Genomic DNA, 17,383 nt, shown 5'->3' on the forward strand with positions numbered 1-17,383 from the left:
GACTGTGATGGCCACTCCAGAACCCTCACCTTTTTCTGCTGCAACTACTGGAGGGTCGACTTGGCCTTGTGCTTAGGGTCATTGTGGTATTGGAAAGTCCAAGAGCGTCCCATGCGCAGCATTTGTGCAGAAGAATGCAAATTGTCTGCCAGTATTTTCTGATAACATGCTGCATTCATCTTTCATCAATTTTCATAAGATTCCCAGAGCCTTTAGAGCTCACCCCCCCCCCCCCCCCCCCCCCCCCCCCAAAACATCAATGAGCCACCACCATGCTTCACAGTGGGGAAGGGTAATCTGTTTGCTATAGGCCTTGTTAACCCCTTTACAAACATGGTTGTGACCATAAAGCTCTATTTTGGTCTCATCACTCCAAATTACAGTGTGCCAGGTGTGTCAAGGTGTTGTCGGGCATATTGCAACCAAGCTTTTTTGTGGCATTGGCGCAGTAAAGGCTTCTTTCAGGAAACTCCACCATGCAGCTCATTTTTGTTCATGTATCGTCGTATTGTGCTCCTTGAAACAACCACACTGTATTATTCCAGAGCAGCCTGTATTTCTCCTGAGGTTACCTGTGGATTTTTCTTTGTATCCCGAACATTTCTTCTGGCAGTTCTAGCTGAAATCTTTCTTGGTCTACTTGACCTTGGCTTGGTATCAAGAGATCCCCACATTTTGTAAGTGATAATAAGTTCCATTACCTTGTTACGCAGGTCTTTTGACAGTTCTTTTCTGCTCCCCATGGCACAGTATCTCGCCTGCTCAGTGCATCCAAGTGAGAGCTAACAAACTCATTGACTATTTATACACAGACACTAATTGCAATTTAAAAAGCCACAGATGTAGAAAATGTACCTTTAATTGTAATTTTAACCTGTGTGTGTCACCTTATGTGTCTGTAACAAGGCCAAACATTCAAGGGTATGTACATTTTTGATCAGGGCCATTTGGGTGTTCTGTTATCATTATGATTTAAAAAGGAGCCAAACAAATAGGTTGTAATAAATGGCTTCAAATGATCACTATCCTTAAAGAAAATTGAGTTTTTTTGCATGATCAGTCATATTTTCAAAATCAATGCCAAAATGTCCCAATATCTGCCAATGAATGCAAACTTATGAGCACAACTGTACATGTATATGGAATGTGTAAATCATTTACATAATGGCCACAGATTCACTTGAGCATAAAGCCAACCATTAATTAATGCTTTCTAAGAATGTAATTGCTATTATAACTAAATTACATCTGATATAAATAAAGTATGAAAATGTATGACCTATTAATAGTTTTTATTAATCTTGAATAAATCAGTTATAACTGTGCCTATCAATTTATAAAATAGTACATTAATCTTACTATTAGTTATAAATGTGGGAGCAGTGCTTAATAACTTATTAATAGATTGTTTACTTGTCCATTATTATAGTGTTACTAGAGAATTTTCTATTATTGTAAACCTCCAATTTAACTAAAGTTCTGTAATTCAGTGTAGAACTATCTGTTGTTTACAATGCAATTTTGTGCAGTAGATTGTGGCCTGCTTTTTGTCTCAAAACATTTTCTCTTGATTTGGAGTGTCTCTTGTGAAAGAAATCTGTTTTCCATTTCAATATCTGGATGTGTACGATGTATGTTACAAACATTTTCTAACTATTTTGTTTAGAACAGTAATTTCCCATTCTCAATCATCGATTGATTTGAAAATACTGTTTTGAAGCACATTTGTGCAAAATTGATTTCTATTGTGTAGTTTTCTGATGTGTTGCCTTAAAATTATTTTTACACAGGTCAGTTTCTTGTACTGAATTCCATGTCAAACCATGCCTTAATTGTTGTGTTGTTCAATACCATCAGTCAAAATAATGTCATAAAGCAGGTATACCCATTTGCGGTCTCAACTTGTTACCAATTATCCTATTCATTCCATTGTATTCAGCAAATACCTTTGTATTAATGTTTGTATTTATTTGCGCTCATCAGATACCATGAAGTGTAATGTTGCCATTCAGACAGTACTACCGTTTTGCTACTGGTGTATAATTTGGTTGTATTAGTCCCAAATTAATGTAGTGAGCATCATAAGATGAAATTGAAAGGTATTTTCTGTTTTGCAGGAGCGATTACTGTAAAGATCTAAGATCAAATTTCCATACCCTAGTCCAAAGACTCAGTCCTTCTCCCACCCCAAGCCAGACCAGTTCAAAATGAAATATCAATGAGATTCTGGAGGGCTTTAAGCACAAAATATTAGCAGAAACATGTAAATGTTGAATTAAGGACAAAATGAAGTATAGAATGGTGTATCATTAGAGTTCTGAATGAAATTATAAACTCCCTTGAAACTTTTCACATTTTGTTGCGTTAGTACAACAGTGTTTTAAGTATTTAAATGATTTCCCCCCACACACATATCTACACACTATATTCCACACTTAATGGGAAATTCTTATTATTGTGAAATGAAATTTTACTGAAAGTAAAAACACGTAAATATCACAATTGGACTATTCTTCACCCCCCCCCCCCCCCCCCCCCCCCCCCCCCCCCCCCCCTTGCAATCCTAAATTAACTTAGGTGTAACCTCCTCAGGTGTTCTGTAATGTCCTATGCACCACACAACTCTGGCATGTTTGGTTGGGGGGCAAGAAGGAAACCTTTACAATCCACCATAAATGCCATTTGTAGTATGTCAAAAACAACTCTGAAGATTTCTGGGGAAAAGTTGTGGTCTGACAAAAGAATAAAAAATGCTTTATGGCCTACAGTACAGTACATGCAAAGGATTATGTTTGGAGCAAACCCAACACTATACCTTACCTAAAGAACATCATGTCTACTGTGAAGCATGGTGGTGGTAGCATTAGGTTAGAGGGATGTTTCTCATTGACAGGGACAATTGGGGCAATTGTTTGTATTGTATGAAAATGGAATGACACAAATAATTTTGCCAGAAAGCTGAACCTGTGATGAGTCACTCAAGGGCATCTATGCTTTTTCCACTTTGGTTCAAGATTGGTTAAATACAATCAAGAATGTCTACAGTATGTAGACTTGAATATTGCTGTCCATTGATGTTCCCCAAGGAAGTTGGAAGTTTGAACATATATTATGCTGTGCAAAGTTGGCAGAGACCTACATTTTATTTTACAATTAAAAACCATCCCAATAAAACTGTGGAGTATGGTATGTATACAGACCCGGATACAGGGCCGGCCCTAGGCATAAGCTATATAAGCGGTTGCTTAGGGCCCCCGACTGCTAGGGGGCCCTGGACTGCTCGTGAACCCCGGGCCACTAGGGGAGAGGGGGCCCCCAAATCAAAAGGCTAGGGCCGGCATTGTATGTATATAAGTATGGAAGAAATTTGAAAAAATTCAAGGGGTGTAGACCTTTTATTGGCATTGTATATCATAATTTCACCAATTAAATTATTAAGTGAATAGAAAGCAGACTGTAGGTTAACAGCACAATAATTTACAGAAAGCAAAAACAGTTAACTTGCTTGAGAAAGCCAGAAGGAAAAGAGTGTACAGGAATAACACAGAATATGGAGGAAAAATATCATTAAAGTTATAGGAAATATGATGTTTAAATAAATAGTTAAATCTTGTAAGAGTATATATATATATATGATTTCTGGCATGAAGGCAACGTTTTTTGGGCACTTTAATATTATTATGGCCCAACAGTTATTGCACAACATTGTTCAGGTGTGTACAAAGTATATTTTATTATGTATTGGGAAACCATTGATTGTATTATGTATTATGGTAAGATATGTTTTTCTTATTGGCTATACCATTAAACTATTTTTTTTTACAACTAATTGTTGTAAAATATATATTTTTTAAATGTAATGATAAATGATTTTTCATGTTCCACATATTTCCTATTTTATTTATATTTTATGAATTTGATTATCATTAAATAAACAAGGAAAATTGCACTGTAAAAAGAAACCTTATCGCATCTTTCCTGTAAACTCTGCTGCAACTAACATTACTGTCCCAGGTTCAAACAGGCAATCGTTAACCTGGGTGTCTTTCACCTTGCTTAGGAAAGTAAGAGCATCTAGCACAATGATTCACTGAGAATTACTTTCTCAATGAAAAACACACCACTCTTTTCTCCCATTTACTCAGTTCATATAAGCTTGAAACGTTTATTTTTCACTGTTTGTGGACATTTATTCCATATCCTAAATTTGTATAGTTATATTTTGGTTGACCATTTTTGGCGCACATTTAGTGGGGTCTTGCATTTAATGGAGGGTGTTTTTAGATCTCATTCTCCTTATTGCTTGACAACAAGGGATTTTCTTGTCAGTGTTCTTCCTGTTTGCATAGCACAAGCCTGACAATATTTTGTATATGTTAATTAACAACAATAATGAAAACAACCAAACCTGTATTTGTCTGTTTATCTTTGACTACACCACCGGTAATAGGGCAGAATCGTACTGAAGAGACAGAAATTACCTTTTTCGGGGTTATTTAAACTTGAACTGAACTGAATTTGCAGCATTTACCATAAATGTGATCTCAGGAAGACTGTTAAAAGGCTCTGTCACGGCTGTCCAGTGAGCAGCATTTGAATTGAAAACGGTTCTAAATAGAGGTCTGTGCCGGCTAGCTTTGTAACATAGGTGTGATGAGGGTATTTGAGTAGTGGCACACTGCCTGCTTTTATTTCCTTCTAACAGATGCTGGGTAGGCAGAGACAGAGCATTAGGTCATGTTCCACAGGCAGTGCAAGATACAGATAGTCTTGCTTTATGTTTGTCAACACCCAGAAGACATGGCTTGAAGCAAAAGTACACATATTTTTTTGGAGAATGTGAATTTCTGGAAATACGCATTTATTGCACATTCTAAATCATGTATTATTACATAAATTCATTATTTCCTTTTGTAAAATGAACAGATGAATTATGGTTTCTTTCATCACTATTTCTCATACAGACAGAGACGATTAAAGGGATACTTCAGAGATTCTACAGATCACTTCATATACCATGTACCTTATAAGCACAGTGAATTCATTTAACCAACATTTTGATTTGTTTAAACAAAGCAACACAATTCAATCACGCCTTTTAAGAATAAAGACCATTGACATTAACAGTGATATAATGTATCTTTTTCTATTACTACATCCAAGCTAACACTAGATGGCACTATATTATCATGTTTCATGTCTACAGGCATAGTGTGTGTGAGTAATACAATGGTTAGAACTAGCCTTCCATGAGCTAGACCTGCCATATAAAAATGCAAGACCCAAATTATTAAAAAAAGCTGAGTCACACCTTTTTTCCCAGTTAAAACATTTTATTTGAGACAAAAGAAAACAAAGGAATCATTGTGACAAAAAAAAATTACCAGTGCTGGCAAAATGCCAATAAAACCAGCAACAATTGATGAACAAATAATAATAATTAAAATGATAATGACAATCATGTAATAATAATCATAATAATAATAATTATGCATCCTGATGAAAACCAGCTTAAATGTCAGTTCATGTCGTTTATAAATAGATGCAAAATTTGTAAACCAAATTAAATAGAATAAGCATACTGCAAAACATCATTTAACCACAAAAAATGGGTTCCCTCATTGCTGGCTTTATGAACAAAAGAAATGCATCTGGCAGGTTGGTACTCAAATTAAATATCTACCTGGCGACAATTCCTTAGAAATCTAAATTGTGCTACAGTGAAAAACTCAAATGTTTTAAAATTAAATGTATTAATATTTTTCTTCACAAAAATAATAAAGTTGAATCCAACACAATTCTAAAACACCTAATAAAACTATTCAAAAACTTTAAAACCCACTTTTATCTTAAGTAACATTTCACATTTAGCTATTTTTTATTCACCTGTACAAGTGGTGTTTGGGAGTGGGGAGGGGGTCCACTGGACCAGGAGAGGTTTAAATTAAGGGAGAAGTTTCACCTATGACATCATCTGTTCAGTCACATCCTGAGACCAGTCCAAAATGGCTCAGTGTCCAAAATTGCTTTTTATTCCATATCTAGCATACTTCCTTTGACAACAGTTGTCTCCTAGATTGGGAATAGAGTACTATTTCAGACGCAGACACACTCTCTCTCAGAGAGCCCCAAATAACCACTGGGAAACTGAATAAATTACAGTCTTTGTTTTTCTCTTCATTTGAGAGGAGCTAACCTGGTACCAGATCTGTTTGCATCATCTTGCCAACTTATGAATAAGGTCTTTGTAAAGATAGGAGATGCAAAGACAGCACACCCAGTTCTGATATCAGGCTAGAAGCAAGACCATTAAACAGAGCAATAATATAAGATTTAGTGTGTGTATTCCATCACTACATCCATCCCGCACAAAAATTACATAACCAAACAAAAGAATGGGACTGTGGCTAGATACACACATTCGAGCATAAAAGGGTCCATGTTGCCCACAAAATGAAACGTTCATGGAAAAAAGAAGCAAGCAAGGCCCCTGTCCAGTCTACGTGCTTGGCAAATACGTGAAGTATTAGCTGTCTTAAGGATTTAATAATCCTTCAGAAAAAACAAGATGGAGGAAAAAGAAACATTGATGTTGTTGTTGATGGATGTTGGGAAACTGCATGGACTCTTGACTTTTGGAGGTCCATCAGGTTCAAGTGAGGTAGAGAGGCTTGTCCCCAGCTCCCATGCCACCGCTGGTTATGAGAACACAGAGAAGATGGCATCAATACTGGGACATTTTTGTCATAAAAACAGTTGAATGACACATTTAAATGTAGATGTCATATAGTACATGTTACAGTAGAAATTCTGATGCAAATCCAATCAAAAAGCTGTGGCATGACTTAAAGATTGCTGTCCATTGTTGCTTCCCAAGAAACTTGACTGAGCTTGTACAGTTTCTAAAGAGGAATGGTCAAATTTTGCCTCTAAATTGGTAGAGATCCATCTCAACGGACTCACAGCAGCAATTTCAACTAAATGTGCTTCCACCAAGTACTATGAGTAATATGATATTTCAGTTTCGTATTTTTAGCACATAGTTTAATTTCACCATAAAACAAATCCCTTTAAAGGTGTGGAGTAGATATGTAGGAGAAAAAAAACTTAAATGCATGAAACACTGAGGCACTGACCAAAAATAAATGATAAGATAATTTTAAGTCAGTGAAGACTTTCTATATGTATCTCAATATCCACTACGACCCCATTATTGTGTTCATGGAACCATGGTATTGCATGATGGGGATTGGACAAAACCATGGAATTGCATTATGGGGATTGGACAAAACCATGGTATTGCGTGAAGGGGATTGGACAAAACCATGGTATTGCGTGAAGTGGATTGGACAAAACCATGATATTGCGTGAAGGGGATTGGACAAAACCATGGTATTGCGTGAAGGGGATTGGACAAAACCATGATATTGCATGAGGAGGATTGGACAAAACCATGGTATTGCATGAGGGGGATTGAACAAAACCATGGTATTGCATGAAGGGGATTGGACAAAACCATGGTATTGCATGAAGGGGATTGGACAAAACCATGGTATAGCATGAAGGGGATTGGACAAAACCATGGTATTGCATGAAGGGGATTGGACAAAACCATGGTATTGAATGAAGGAGATTGGACAAAACACAGTCAGCAGCACATCCTGACCAGTGGCTCTTCAGCTGAAGAAACTGTTGTCATCAGTAAATTGTTAAATACCTACTTTTAAAAATAATAATCATTAGCATTTAATCAGAATAGCATCTGCGACTTTTTAAAATTAAGAACAAACAACACCAATGATGCAGGAAGAATGAATTCTTGCTGAAATGCCAGCATTATAAGAATAACAATGTTCACTGCATTCAAGAAAGGCATACTTAAGTGAAATTCCCCCACTCTCATAGTGTAGATAACTGTTCATTTCACTAATGCCATTTTAGAATAAATAGTACAATGTTCATTTTAGGACACTGTCCATTTTGTCAGGGTGAAGCCTCAAATCACTGAGTGTTTCTGGCCCCAGTAAGGTAAACAGGCTATGCTCACCTGCAGTGGTTGGGCCCACAGTCCCGGTTGCAGTACTCGCCATCCCAGTCAGGGTTCTGTCCATGCCCTGGGTTGTGCGCTCCCGGAGACTGGGACCCACCCACACTGTTCTGGTAGTCCTGAATGTGAGAGAACCCCTGGAGCAGAAGAGGAAACAGAGTTCTCTTTTAAATAGCACTATGACTTCAAATGCACCAATGTGGTTGGAGTTCTGCCCAACAGAATGAGGTTCACGTCCAGTGTAATATATCACCCTCAGGAATACATGGTCTGTATGGTTTCACCTTTTTTTTATTTCATGTTTTTTATTAAAAATAGTCTAATTATCAGTGACATTAGATAAATAACACTGACGTAATATCCCAGCTCTATTAACTAATCCAAATGTTTCCCCCGATTATGGCCTAACAGAGTTGAATACCAGGGGTTTGCATCTCTCCTTTCAATCATGACTTGAACTACATCTCTATACATAAGCTCTGATACAATACAGGAACACAAGATACTGTTCATTTTGACTGGTTTGACTGGTGTAACGGAACAATTTGATTTGGTTTGATTGGATGCTTTAACATTTGTGGCATTAACACATTTATTTTCAGTTTCACATGAACGTGTTACCGATGGAGGTCAGGAGCTGGGACTGTCTGAGACGGATCTGTGAGCTGGGACTATCTGAGATAGATCAAGAGCTTGGACTATATGAGATGGATCTGTGAGCTGGGACTATCTGAGATGGATCAGGAGCTGGGACTATATGAGATAGATCAGGACCTGGGACTATATGTGATAGATCTGGACCTGGGACTATATGTGATAGATCAGGACCTGGGACTATATGAGATGGATCTGTGAGCTGGGACTTTCTGAGATGGATTTGTGAGCTGGGACTTCCTGAGATGGATCTGTGAGCTGGGACTATCAGAGATGGATCTGTGAGCTGGGACTATCTGAGATGGATCAGGAGCTGGGACTATCTGTGATGGATCAGGAGCTGGGACTATCTATGATGGATCTGTGAGCTGGGACTATATATGATGGATCTGTGAGCTGAGACTATCTATGATGGATCTGTGAGCTGAGACTATCTATGATGGATCTGTGAGCTGAGACTATCTATGATGGATCTGTGAGCTGGGACTATCAATGATGGATCTGTGAGCTGGGACTATCTATGATGGATCTGTGAGCTGGGACTATCTATGATGGATCTGTGAGCAGGGACTATATATGATGGATCTGTGAGCTGAGACTATCTATGATGGATCTGTGAGCTGGGACTATCTATGATGGATCTGTGAGCTGGGACTATCTATGATGGATCTGTGAGCTGGGACTATCTATGATGGATCTGTGAGCTGGGACTATCTATGATGGATCTGTGAGCTGGGACTATCTGAGACCTGACATTTTTGAGCGGAGTCGACTTCATGCATATCTGTGTGTGTGTATTAGCATATGTGTGTGAGAGACAGAGAAACAGAAAGATATATGGTATTCTGAACACTTTTGTATACCACAAATGTTTTTCACCATCAACCACTGAATACTTTGTTATTTTAGCTGATATTTTTGAGCTAATACTATCTGATATATATATGGAAGTAAACTATTATCTAACCAATTATACAACCCAACATTTCCAAAAAGATGGGACGCTACGTAAAATGCAAAAAAAAAACAAAGAGAATGCAATGATGTGCAAACCATTTATCCATATATTTAATTTGTAAATGGTACATAGATAACAGATCAAATGTTGAAACTGAGAAATGTTACTGTATTGGGGAAAATAAATGGCCATTTTGAATTTGATGCCAGCAACACATTTCAAAAAAGTGAGGAAAGGAGTATGTTTACCACTGTGTAGCATCACCTCTTCTTTTAACAATACTCTGTAAGCGTTTGCGAACTGAGGAGACCAATTGCTGAAGTTTTAAAAGAGAAATGTATTCCCATTCTTGCTTGATATAGGATAGCAGCTGCTCAAGGCTCGGGCCCAAAGAAGGTGACAGCTTTTCTGGATCTTGTTTATATATGATTTCTTCTTTGCATGGTACAGTTGAAACCTGCATTTGTGGATGCAGGGACATACTGTGTTCACAATGGTTTTTGGAAGTGTTCCTGATCCCATGCAGTGATGTCCACTATAGAATTGTGTCTGTTTTAAAATAGATCATGCCACCCAATATTGGTTTTCGGCCTTGTCCCTTGTGTACAGAGATTTTTCCGCATTCTCTGAATCTTTTAATGATATTTTGTACTGTAGATGATGAGATCCCCAAACTCATGGCAATTTTACATAGAGAAACCTTATTCTTTATTGTTGCACTATTTGCCTGTGCAGTCTTTCACAGTTGTAACCCCTGCCCCTCTTTACCACTGACAGACCCATCATCTCTGGAATGATCTTTTAATACCCAATCATGTTACTGACCTGTTGCCAATTGACCTAATTAGTTGTGAGATATTCCACAATGTAGCATTACACAACTTTTCCAATCTTTTGTTGCCTCTGTCCCTGCTTTTTTGAAACGTGTTGCTGGCATCAAATTCAAAGTGGGAATATATTTTCCAAGAAACAATAAACATTTTTACTATCAGCATTTTATATGTCATCTTTGTACTATTTACATTTGAATATAGGGTTTAAACAATTTGCACATAATTACAATCAGTTCTTTTTCCAATTTACAGTGGCCCAACTTTTTGGAAATGAGGTTGTAAAACAGCTACTAATTTTTTGTAACTTGATGGAAGATAGAGTGACACTTTCTTCCACTCTGCAACAAGATATCATATTACTACATGACAATAATAGATAAACCATAGTGAAACTCACTGAAGGGATTACTGCCCTTGATATGACAACCTCAACCTGTTCATGTAAAAAAGTCAAAGTGAAACAAATCTATTTACGCCTGTGAATCTTGTGATTGAAAAGCAGTAAGACTTTCCACAACCGGAGGAAGAGAATGAGGTCTGACACTAATGGGTCAACACTTGCACACCTTCATTCACTGAACACATTACACAATTATGCCTTGACTGACAGTTGACAAACCCAGTGGCGTGGCAGCTGAGATGTAATGTGTTCCTGCATAACAGGCAGGCGATCTACGCTAACCAGAACGATAAAAACAGCCATTCAGGGGCAGTCAGTTCAGCAAGCATAAGATCTGTGCTCTGCTGAACCACTGTCATATTGTCTCCTTTCAATAAAAAACTAGGCTCAGAACACCTTAAGATGTAATTCCCAAGGTAGACAATTAAATTCGAGCAACGCTTGCCAATATCTAGTTATTTTAGTTCAAAATAGTGGGTTGTACTCCTTATTGAAATGAAAAGTAGGAGGAAATAGAATGAGCCAAAATGTATTGAATCTGGAATGACAATCCTAACATGCTTAGTTAGGCTACAGAGCACTAGCAGGCATCCATTAAAGTATATATATTATTTTTTATTGCTTTGATTAAAGGAACGCTTCATGTTAGATTTCAATCAGATGGGCCATAGAAAATCTATCCACTCCAATTTCTTCCTGAACTAGGGGGTCAATGTGTAAATCATTACAACTCTAATGAATATCAGGACTAACCTGTTGGCTGAGAGGAGGTGAGTGTAGAGACCCCTGGAGCCCCATGGAGTGTGACTGGACCTGCTGCATGCGCAGGGAGCTTTGGTGCAGGGCAAGCTGGGAGGGGTGGAGGGGTGGGCTGATCTGGAAGGGGGAAGGGGGAGAGGCACTCATGCTGGGCGGCAGCATTTGGGATTGGCTGAGGGTCCGGGCCAGGGTGTGGCGTGGTGGACCCGCGAAGCTCTGCAGGTCCGACAGAGGGAAGGAGCCGGGACCTAGACCGTAGGAGGAGGAGGGCTGCAGGGGAACACTGTACAGGGGCTGCTTAGGGGGCATCATGTGGGACGCCTGGCTGCTTTGGGCACTTTTTGGTTCGACTGGGTCGTTGTAGGTCTGGAGGGCATAAACACAGAACAAAAATAAAGTAGGAAGGGTTAGAGAAAGCATGAAGGGGTAGGATATTGAGGAAAAGTTCAAAAGCTGTCATGTTGCACAAAGTTGGTCAAATTGATTTTATATACTGTTGGATTGTGGACTCTCATCTGAAACATCATCTCTCATTTATAAAATTGCCTGGTCTCTTTAATTCCAACTCTCACGTTGACTGGAATACAAAGATTACGACATTGTAAATAGACTTTAGTCGTTGTTCAGGATCATTAAGTAGCTAGTCTTTAGTCAATGTTATTCAGGGTCAAACTATTCATTTAGGCACAGCACAGTGAAATGTAAACAAATGTTTTTCAAACCTCCCTATTTCAAGCACATTCGTTTCGGTGTCCCGCCATACAGGCCATGTATAATGTGACTTACGTAAATCCAGTCTGCATCATTCAAAGCAGGTTCAGCCCTCGCCTTGTCCCCGCCCCCCAACCCAGGTGCAATGATGAGCTGTCAGGTTGTTTATCTGCAACCTATATGTGTTGATTACAGGGGTAATGGAGCCCATTTGTATGAATTACACTGGGCTGCCGTGTAATGAGTAATGGACACTTTGACAGACGGATGGGAATGGATAGGACAGGGCCCTCGCGAGCAGGCAGGAACATACACACACACACACACATACAGAAGAGGGAAATGAGGCTGTTTTGCCAGGGGAACAAATGGAATGACAAAAGGAATCTCCCCAGTGCTACATTGGGTGCTGTTAACACGACCCGGCACTAACAATGCAATTCCACCCCTCCTTCCTTCCTTCCTCTCCATGTCGCTGCGTAAGGTGTCATCCCTCATTGGCAGGAATGAGAACGCCATACATCTATATTAGCAGCTAGCTGTCATCGGGGGAGGAGCAAGAAGAACCCAACCATGGGAACTATCTGCAGCGTTAAACTGGATGGACACTCTCGGATGAGCGTTCCAACAGAAGACACGGAGCACGGATCAATAACAAAAATAAACCTCTTTCCATATAAGTGTCTTGAACAGGCCTGCGTGAGCAGTGTTTTATTAGACCAATATCTGTATTCACTGGAACGTATACGACCTAGTGTTCCCTGCGGTCTGTCCAGACGTAGTTTTTCCACAACTGGGCCATGCCTCTTCATACAAGACCTGAATGGAAATGGCTTTTGAAAGTGGCTTATTCTTGTTTTCGATTAATCCATTGTTTGATTATTTGTATGAGAGTGTGCATCCAGTTAAATTCATATCATCTTGTTGACCAACCCCCCCCCCCCGGGACACTTTTCTTCATTTGAACATAAAACATACAATCATGCATACATACATAAATTCATACGTAAATATGTAGGATTTACATGCAAGCTTCCTAGCTCTTTGGACTAGAGTATAGAACGACGTACGGAAATACGGGCCCAACCCCCAACCTGTGGAAATAAGGTGTTTTCCCAATGGTATACTGTTTTGTTGCAACCCACCACCGCCACTGTCCTTTAGCCCCTCCCCCACAAGGATTTTCCATACATGGCAATATCACCTTAAGCAAGCCTGGCGTGTCATAGTTACCTTGGAAACCAGACTGGCTCTGTATGTGGCGAGAGCTTTCAGGTACTCTTTCTTGGCTGCTTCGGTTTTCCTCTTGTATGCCTGGAAATAAAAGGAAGCGAGTGATAAGAGGCCCGCACACACGTTAAAAACATAAAAACATGCACACACACAATTGTTTCTAAAACACTCATCAATTCCATTAACATCCCACTTACTGATACTTGATAATTTTTACGGACCTACCTCCACTGCATAAAGATGTCAATCTTTACGATAAAAAAAATCTTATTGCACACACACATACACCAAGATGTTGCACACACATACAACAAGATAGTTGCCACGTATATACAAACCAGCTTCCAAAAAATGTGGGACCCTGCGTAAAATGCAAATAAAACCAGAATGCAGTGATGTGCACATCACTTATCCTTATATTTTACTGAAAATGGTTCAAAGACAACAGATCAAATGTTGAAACTCTTTTTATACCCAATCATGTTACTGACCAGTTGCTAATTACCCAAATAAGTTGTGAGATGTTCCACCAGGTTATTATTTTTTTATTACACAATTTTTATGGTCTTTTGTTGCCCCTGTCCCAGCTTATTTAAACATGTCGCTAGCATTCAATTCAAGTGGGCATATATCTTTCTCAGTTTCAACAATTGTGTTTGCACTATGTTCTACTGAATGTAGGGTTTAAATGATTTGCACATTGTTGCATTCTGTTTTTCTTTAAATTTTACACAGTGCTTCAAATTGAATATTACAACCCCCCCAAAAATACTCAGAATATTGACGCTATTCTCAGAATGTGGACAATGCTTTTACTCTCCAACTGAGTGCATTATTTCAATTATTTTAATGTTTATTCATTCACATTTAGGTGAGAAAAACTGCCTAGAGAAACCTTATTATCGTAGCCCAACTTCACTCTTGCGCGTACGTTAATGTTAACTATTGTAGGCGGGTAAGGTAGGCCACGGTTATTCAACACACCGCTCTGGATACACTTCCACACTCCATGCTCTAGGTGGCAGCACCGACCGGGTCAAGGTCTGTGCTCAGCCAGGAAACCTTTGAAAGCACATTAGATTCTGCCAGCTTGCAGAGTTGTGAGACTTCTGGTTTGTTTGATGGCCATGAGGCCTTTTGTAGTTTGGCCATACCTGTTTGTAGTTTCTTTTTCTCATACATTTATTTGTGTCTACATTGGAGAATAACACCATCCACTTGAATTGGCCGACCAGGAGGTCATGACAGAGTTGGCCCTGGACCCTTGGAGGCATTCAACACCTGCTCACATATGCTTACTACTTCAGGCACATTCCTTCAGGCTACATAACCATTAGTCATGTGCCCTTGACTGTGTTTCTAGAAGACTTTCTAGTCTGTTCCTTAGCAGTGTGCACGTGTGCCTGTGTGTTTGTTCACGTGCGATTGTTGGTATGTATGCATAAGACCAGAGTTGTGGTGTAGAAAGCATTTAAGCCCTGATGCACCATTGGACGCTTACACTGAGTACATCATAATGGATTCAAATTCCAGATGGACAGAATGCGTGTTTTGATTTACAACTTGAGCTGAAATTAGGTTTTTTTGGGGCAGATAAGAGGGAGCCAAATTATAACATGAACTTATTTGAGAAGGGTCTGATTGCAGCATGTTACAGGGTTAACAGGGTCTGATTGCAACATGTTACAGGGTTAACAGGGTCTGATTGCAACATGTTACAGGGTTAACAGGGTCTGATTGCAACATGTTACAGGGTTAACAGGGTCTGATTGCAACATGTTACAGGGTTAACAGGGTCTGATTGCAACATGTTACAGGGTTAACAGGGTCTGATTGCAACATGTTACAAGGTTAACAGGGTCTGATTGCAACATGTTACAAGGTTAACAGGGTCTGATTGCAACATGTTACAGGGTTAACAGGGTCTGATTGCATGTTTTATAGGGTTAACAGGGTCTGATTGCAACATGTTACAGGGTTAACAGGGTCTGATTGCAACATGTTACAAGGTTAACAGGGTCTGATTGCAACATGTTACAGGGTTAACAGGGTCTGATTGCAACATGTTACAGGGTTAACAGGGTCTGATTGCAACATGTTACAAGGTTAACAGGGTCTGATTGCAACATGTTACAAGGTTAACAGGGTCTGATTGCAACATGTTACAAGGTTAACAGGGTCTGATTGCAACATGTTACAGGGTTAACAGGGTCTGATTGCATGTTTTATAGGGTTAACAGGGTCTGATAGCAACATGTTACAGGGTTAACAGGGTCTGATTGCAACATGTTACAGGGTTAACAGGGTCTGATTGCAACATGTTACAGGGTTAACAGGGTTTGATTGCATGTTTTATAGGGTTAACACAACTGTGTTTTTGTACTGCCCACAAACAACCTTTCATAATACAACTACTCCATACAACAGCAAGCGGAAGTCTTCTGCTCTGTTCTCAACCTCAGTGTGACTTTTGGGTGGAGTGTACTTTCCAGATTGGTACAGATAGATGACCTTAAGGGCAAATCCAAAGATGAGGGAGGGGAAAACAACATAACTCAATACTCTGGCCAGGATTGAAATTCCAAACAACATATATAAACAAAAAAGGAAATTAATGTGTCACATTTTCAGCTGTCAAGAGGACAATGAAGATTAATTGCAGCAGAGCTGACATCATATATCAATCAAATTTAATCAATCAAATTTATTTATAAAGCCCTTTTTACATCAGCAGCTGTCACAAAGTGCTTTTACAAAACACCCGGCCTTATAGAGGTCAAAGTAAAACAAAGCAGAGAAGAAGAAGACTGCCTTAAACTGTTCTGTACACAACACCACTGTCCTGTGCTATACACAAGTCATGTTTGAAAATAAAGGCTTTATTTCTTCCTCTATCAGTAATCCTAAAATAATAATAATAACGATCTAATTAATATAACAGCTGCATACTGGAGTAAGATTATTTTTTATGGACATTTTGAGAGGCAAAGTCTATGGAAACCAAACATTTTGGTGGGACATATAACTAATTATTTGTAACTCCTAAATGACTGACAATCTTTTGCAAACGTTTATCATGATTTGTTTCCACATAGATAATTTTTGATGTTATCAAGTGTAATATGAAATACTATGTAAACATCTTTTGTACCAAAATTTCACATCAAAATATTGTTGCAGAATTAACCAGTGCATTTACTTCTTAATATGGAAATACACAGCTCCAAAAAATTAAGGGAACACGTAATCATCACAGTATAACACCAAGTCAGTTAAACTTCAGGGATGTCAATCTGTCCAGTTAGGAAGCATAAGCGATTGTGAATCAATGTCACCTGTCTTGGTGTAAATTAAAGCGACAACAAGTGCTGAGGCAAAAGCAAGTCAACCCCCAAAACGGGAATGTTTCCCTTTTTATGCCCTGATCCAGGTCTGGGAGGAGATCCCCCAAGACACCATCTCATCAGGAGCATGCCCAGACGTTGTCGGGAGTGCATACAGGCATGTGGGGGTCCTACACACTACTGAGTCACATTATGAGTGGTCAAGATGAAATTCATGCAAGTTGGAACAGTGATTTCAGTTGTTTACTTAGAGTTTCGCTGTGAGTTTGAATCCAGGCCTCAAGTATGAGCAAGATATGTGGATAAGCTGTGACACTTTCTAACCCACAAAAGTGAACACGTACAAACAGTAGACCATTTTCTAACTGCCATGTAAGCACTTTCAACCTTTAATGATTGAACGTTCAACCATCTGATTAACCAAAGGAACTAAGTGACAAAGTT

At 39.0% G+C, this 17,383-nt stretch overlaps 1 protein-coding gene across 1 annotated transcript in view; it reads right to left on the minus strand.

The window, feature by feature from the left end:
- Positions 1 to 5,221: 5,221 nt before the first annotated feature.
- The window catches only part of LOC105013801 (TOX high mobility group box family member 2), a 107,575-nt gene continuing 95,413 nt past the window's right edge, over positions 5,222 to 17,383 (minus strand). Inside the window, exons 5-8 of the mRNA XM_010875586.3 lie at positions 13,596 to 13,676; positions 11,646 to 12,017; positions 8,048 to 8,184; positions 5,222 to 6,695 (exon numbers count right to left, since the gene is read on the minus strand). Coding sequence (XP_010873888.1) covers positions 6,653 to 6,695; positions 8,048 to 8,184; positions 11,646 to 12,017; positions 13,596 to 13,676 — 633 coding nt within the window. The 3' untranslated portion in view covers positions 5,222 to 6,652. The remainder of the gene's footprint in view (positions 6,696 to 8,047; positions 8,185 to 11,645; positions 12,018 to 13,595; positions 13,677 to 17,383) is intronic.

Source organism: Esox lucius, chromosome 12 (assembly GCF_011004845.1).
Source record: "Esox lucius isolate fEsoLuc1 chromosome 12, fEsoLuc1.pri, whole genome shotgun sequence".
NCBI lineage: Eukaryota > Metazoa > Chordata > Actinopteri > Esociformes > Esocidae > Esox > Esox lucius.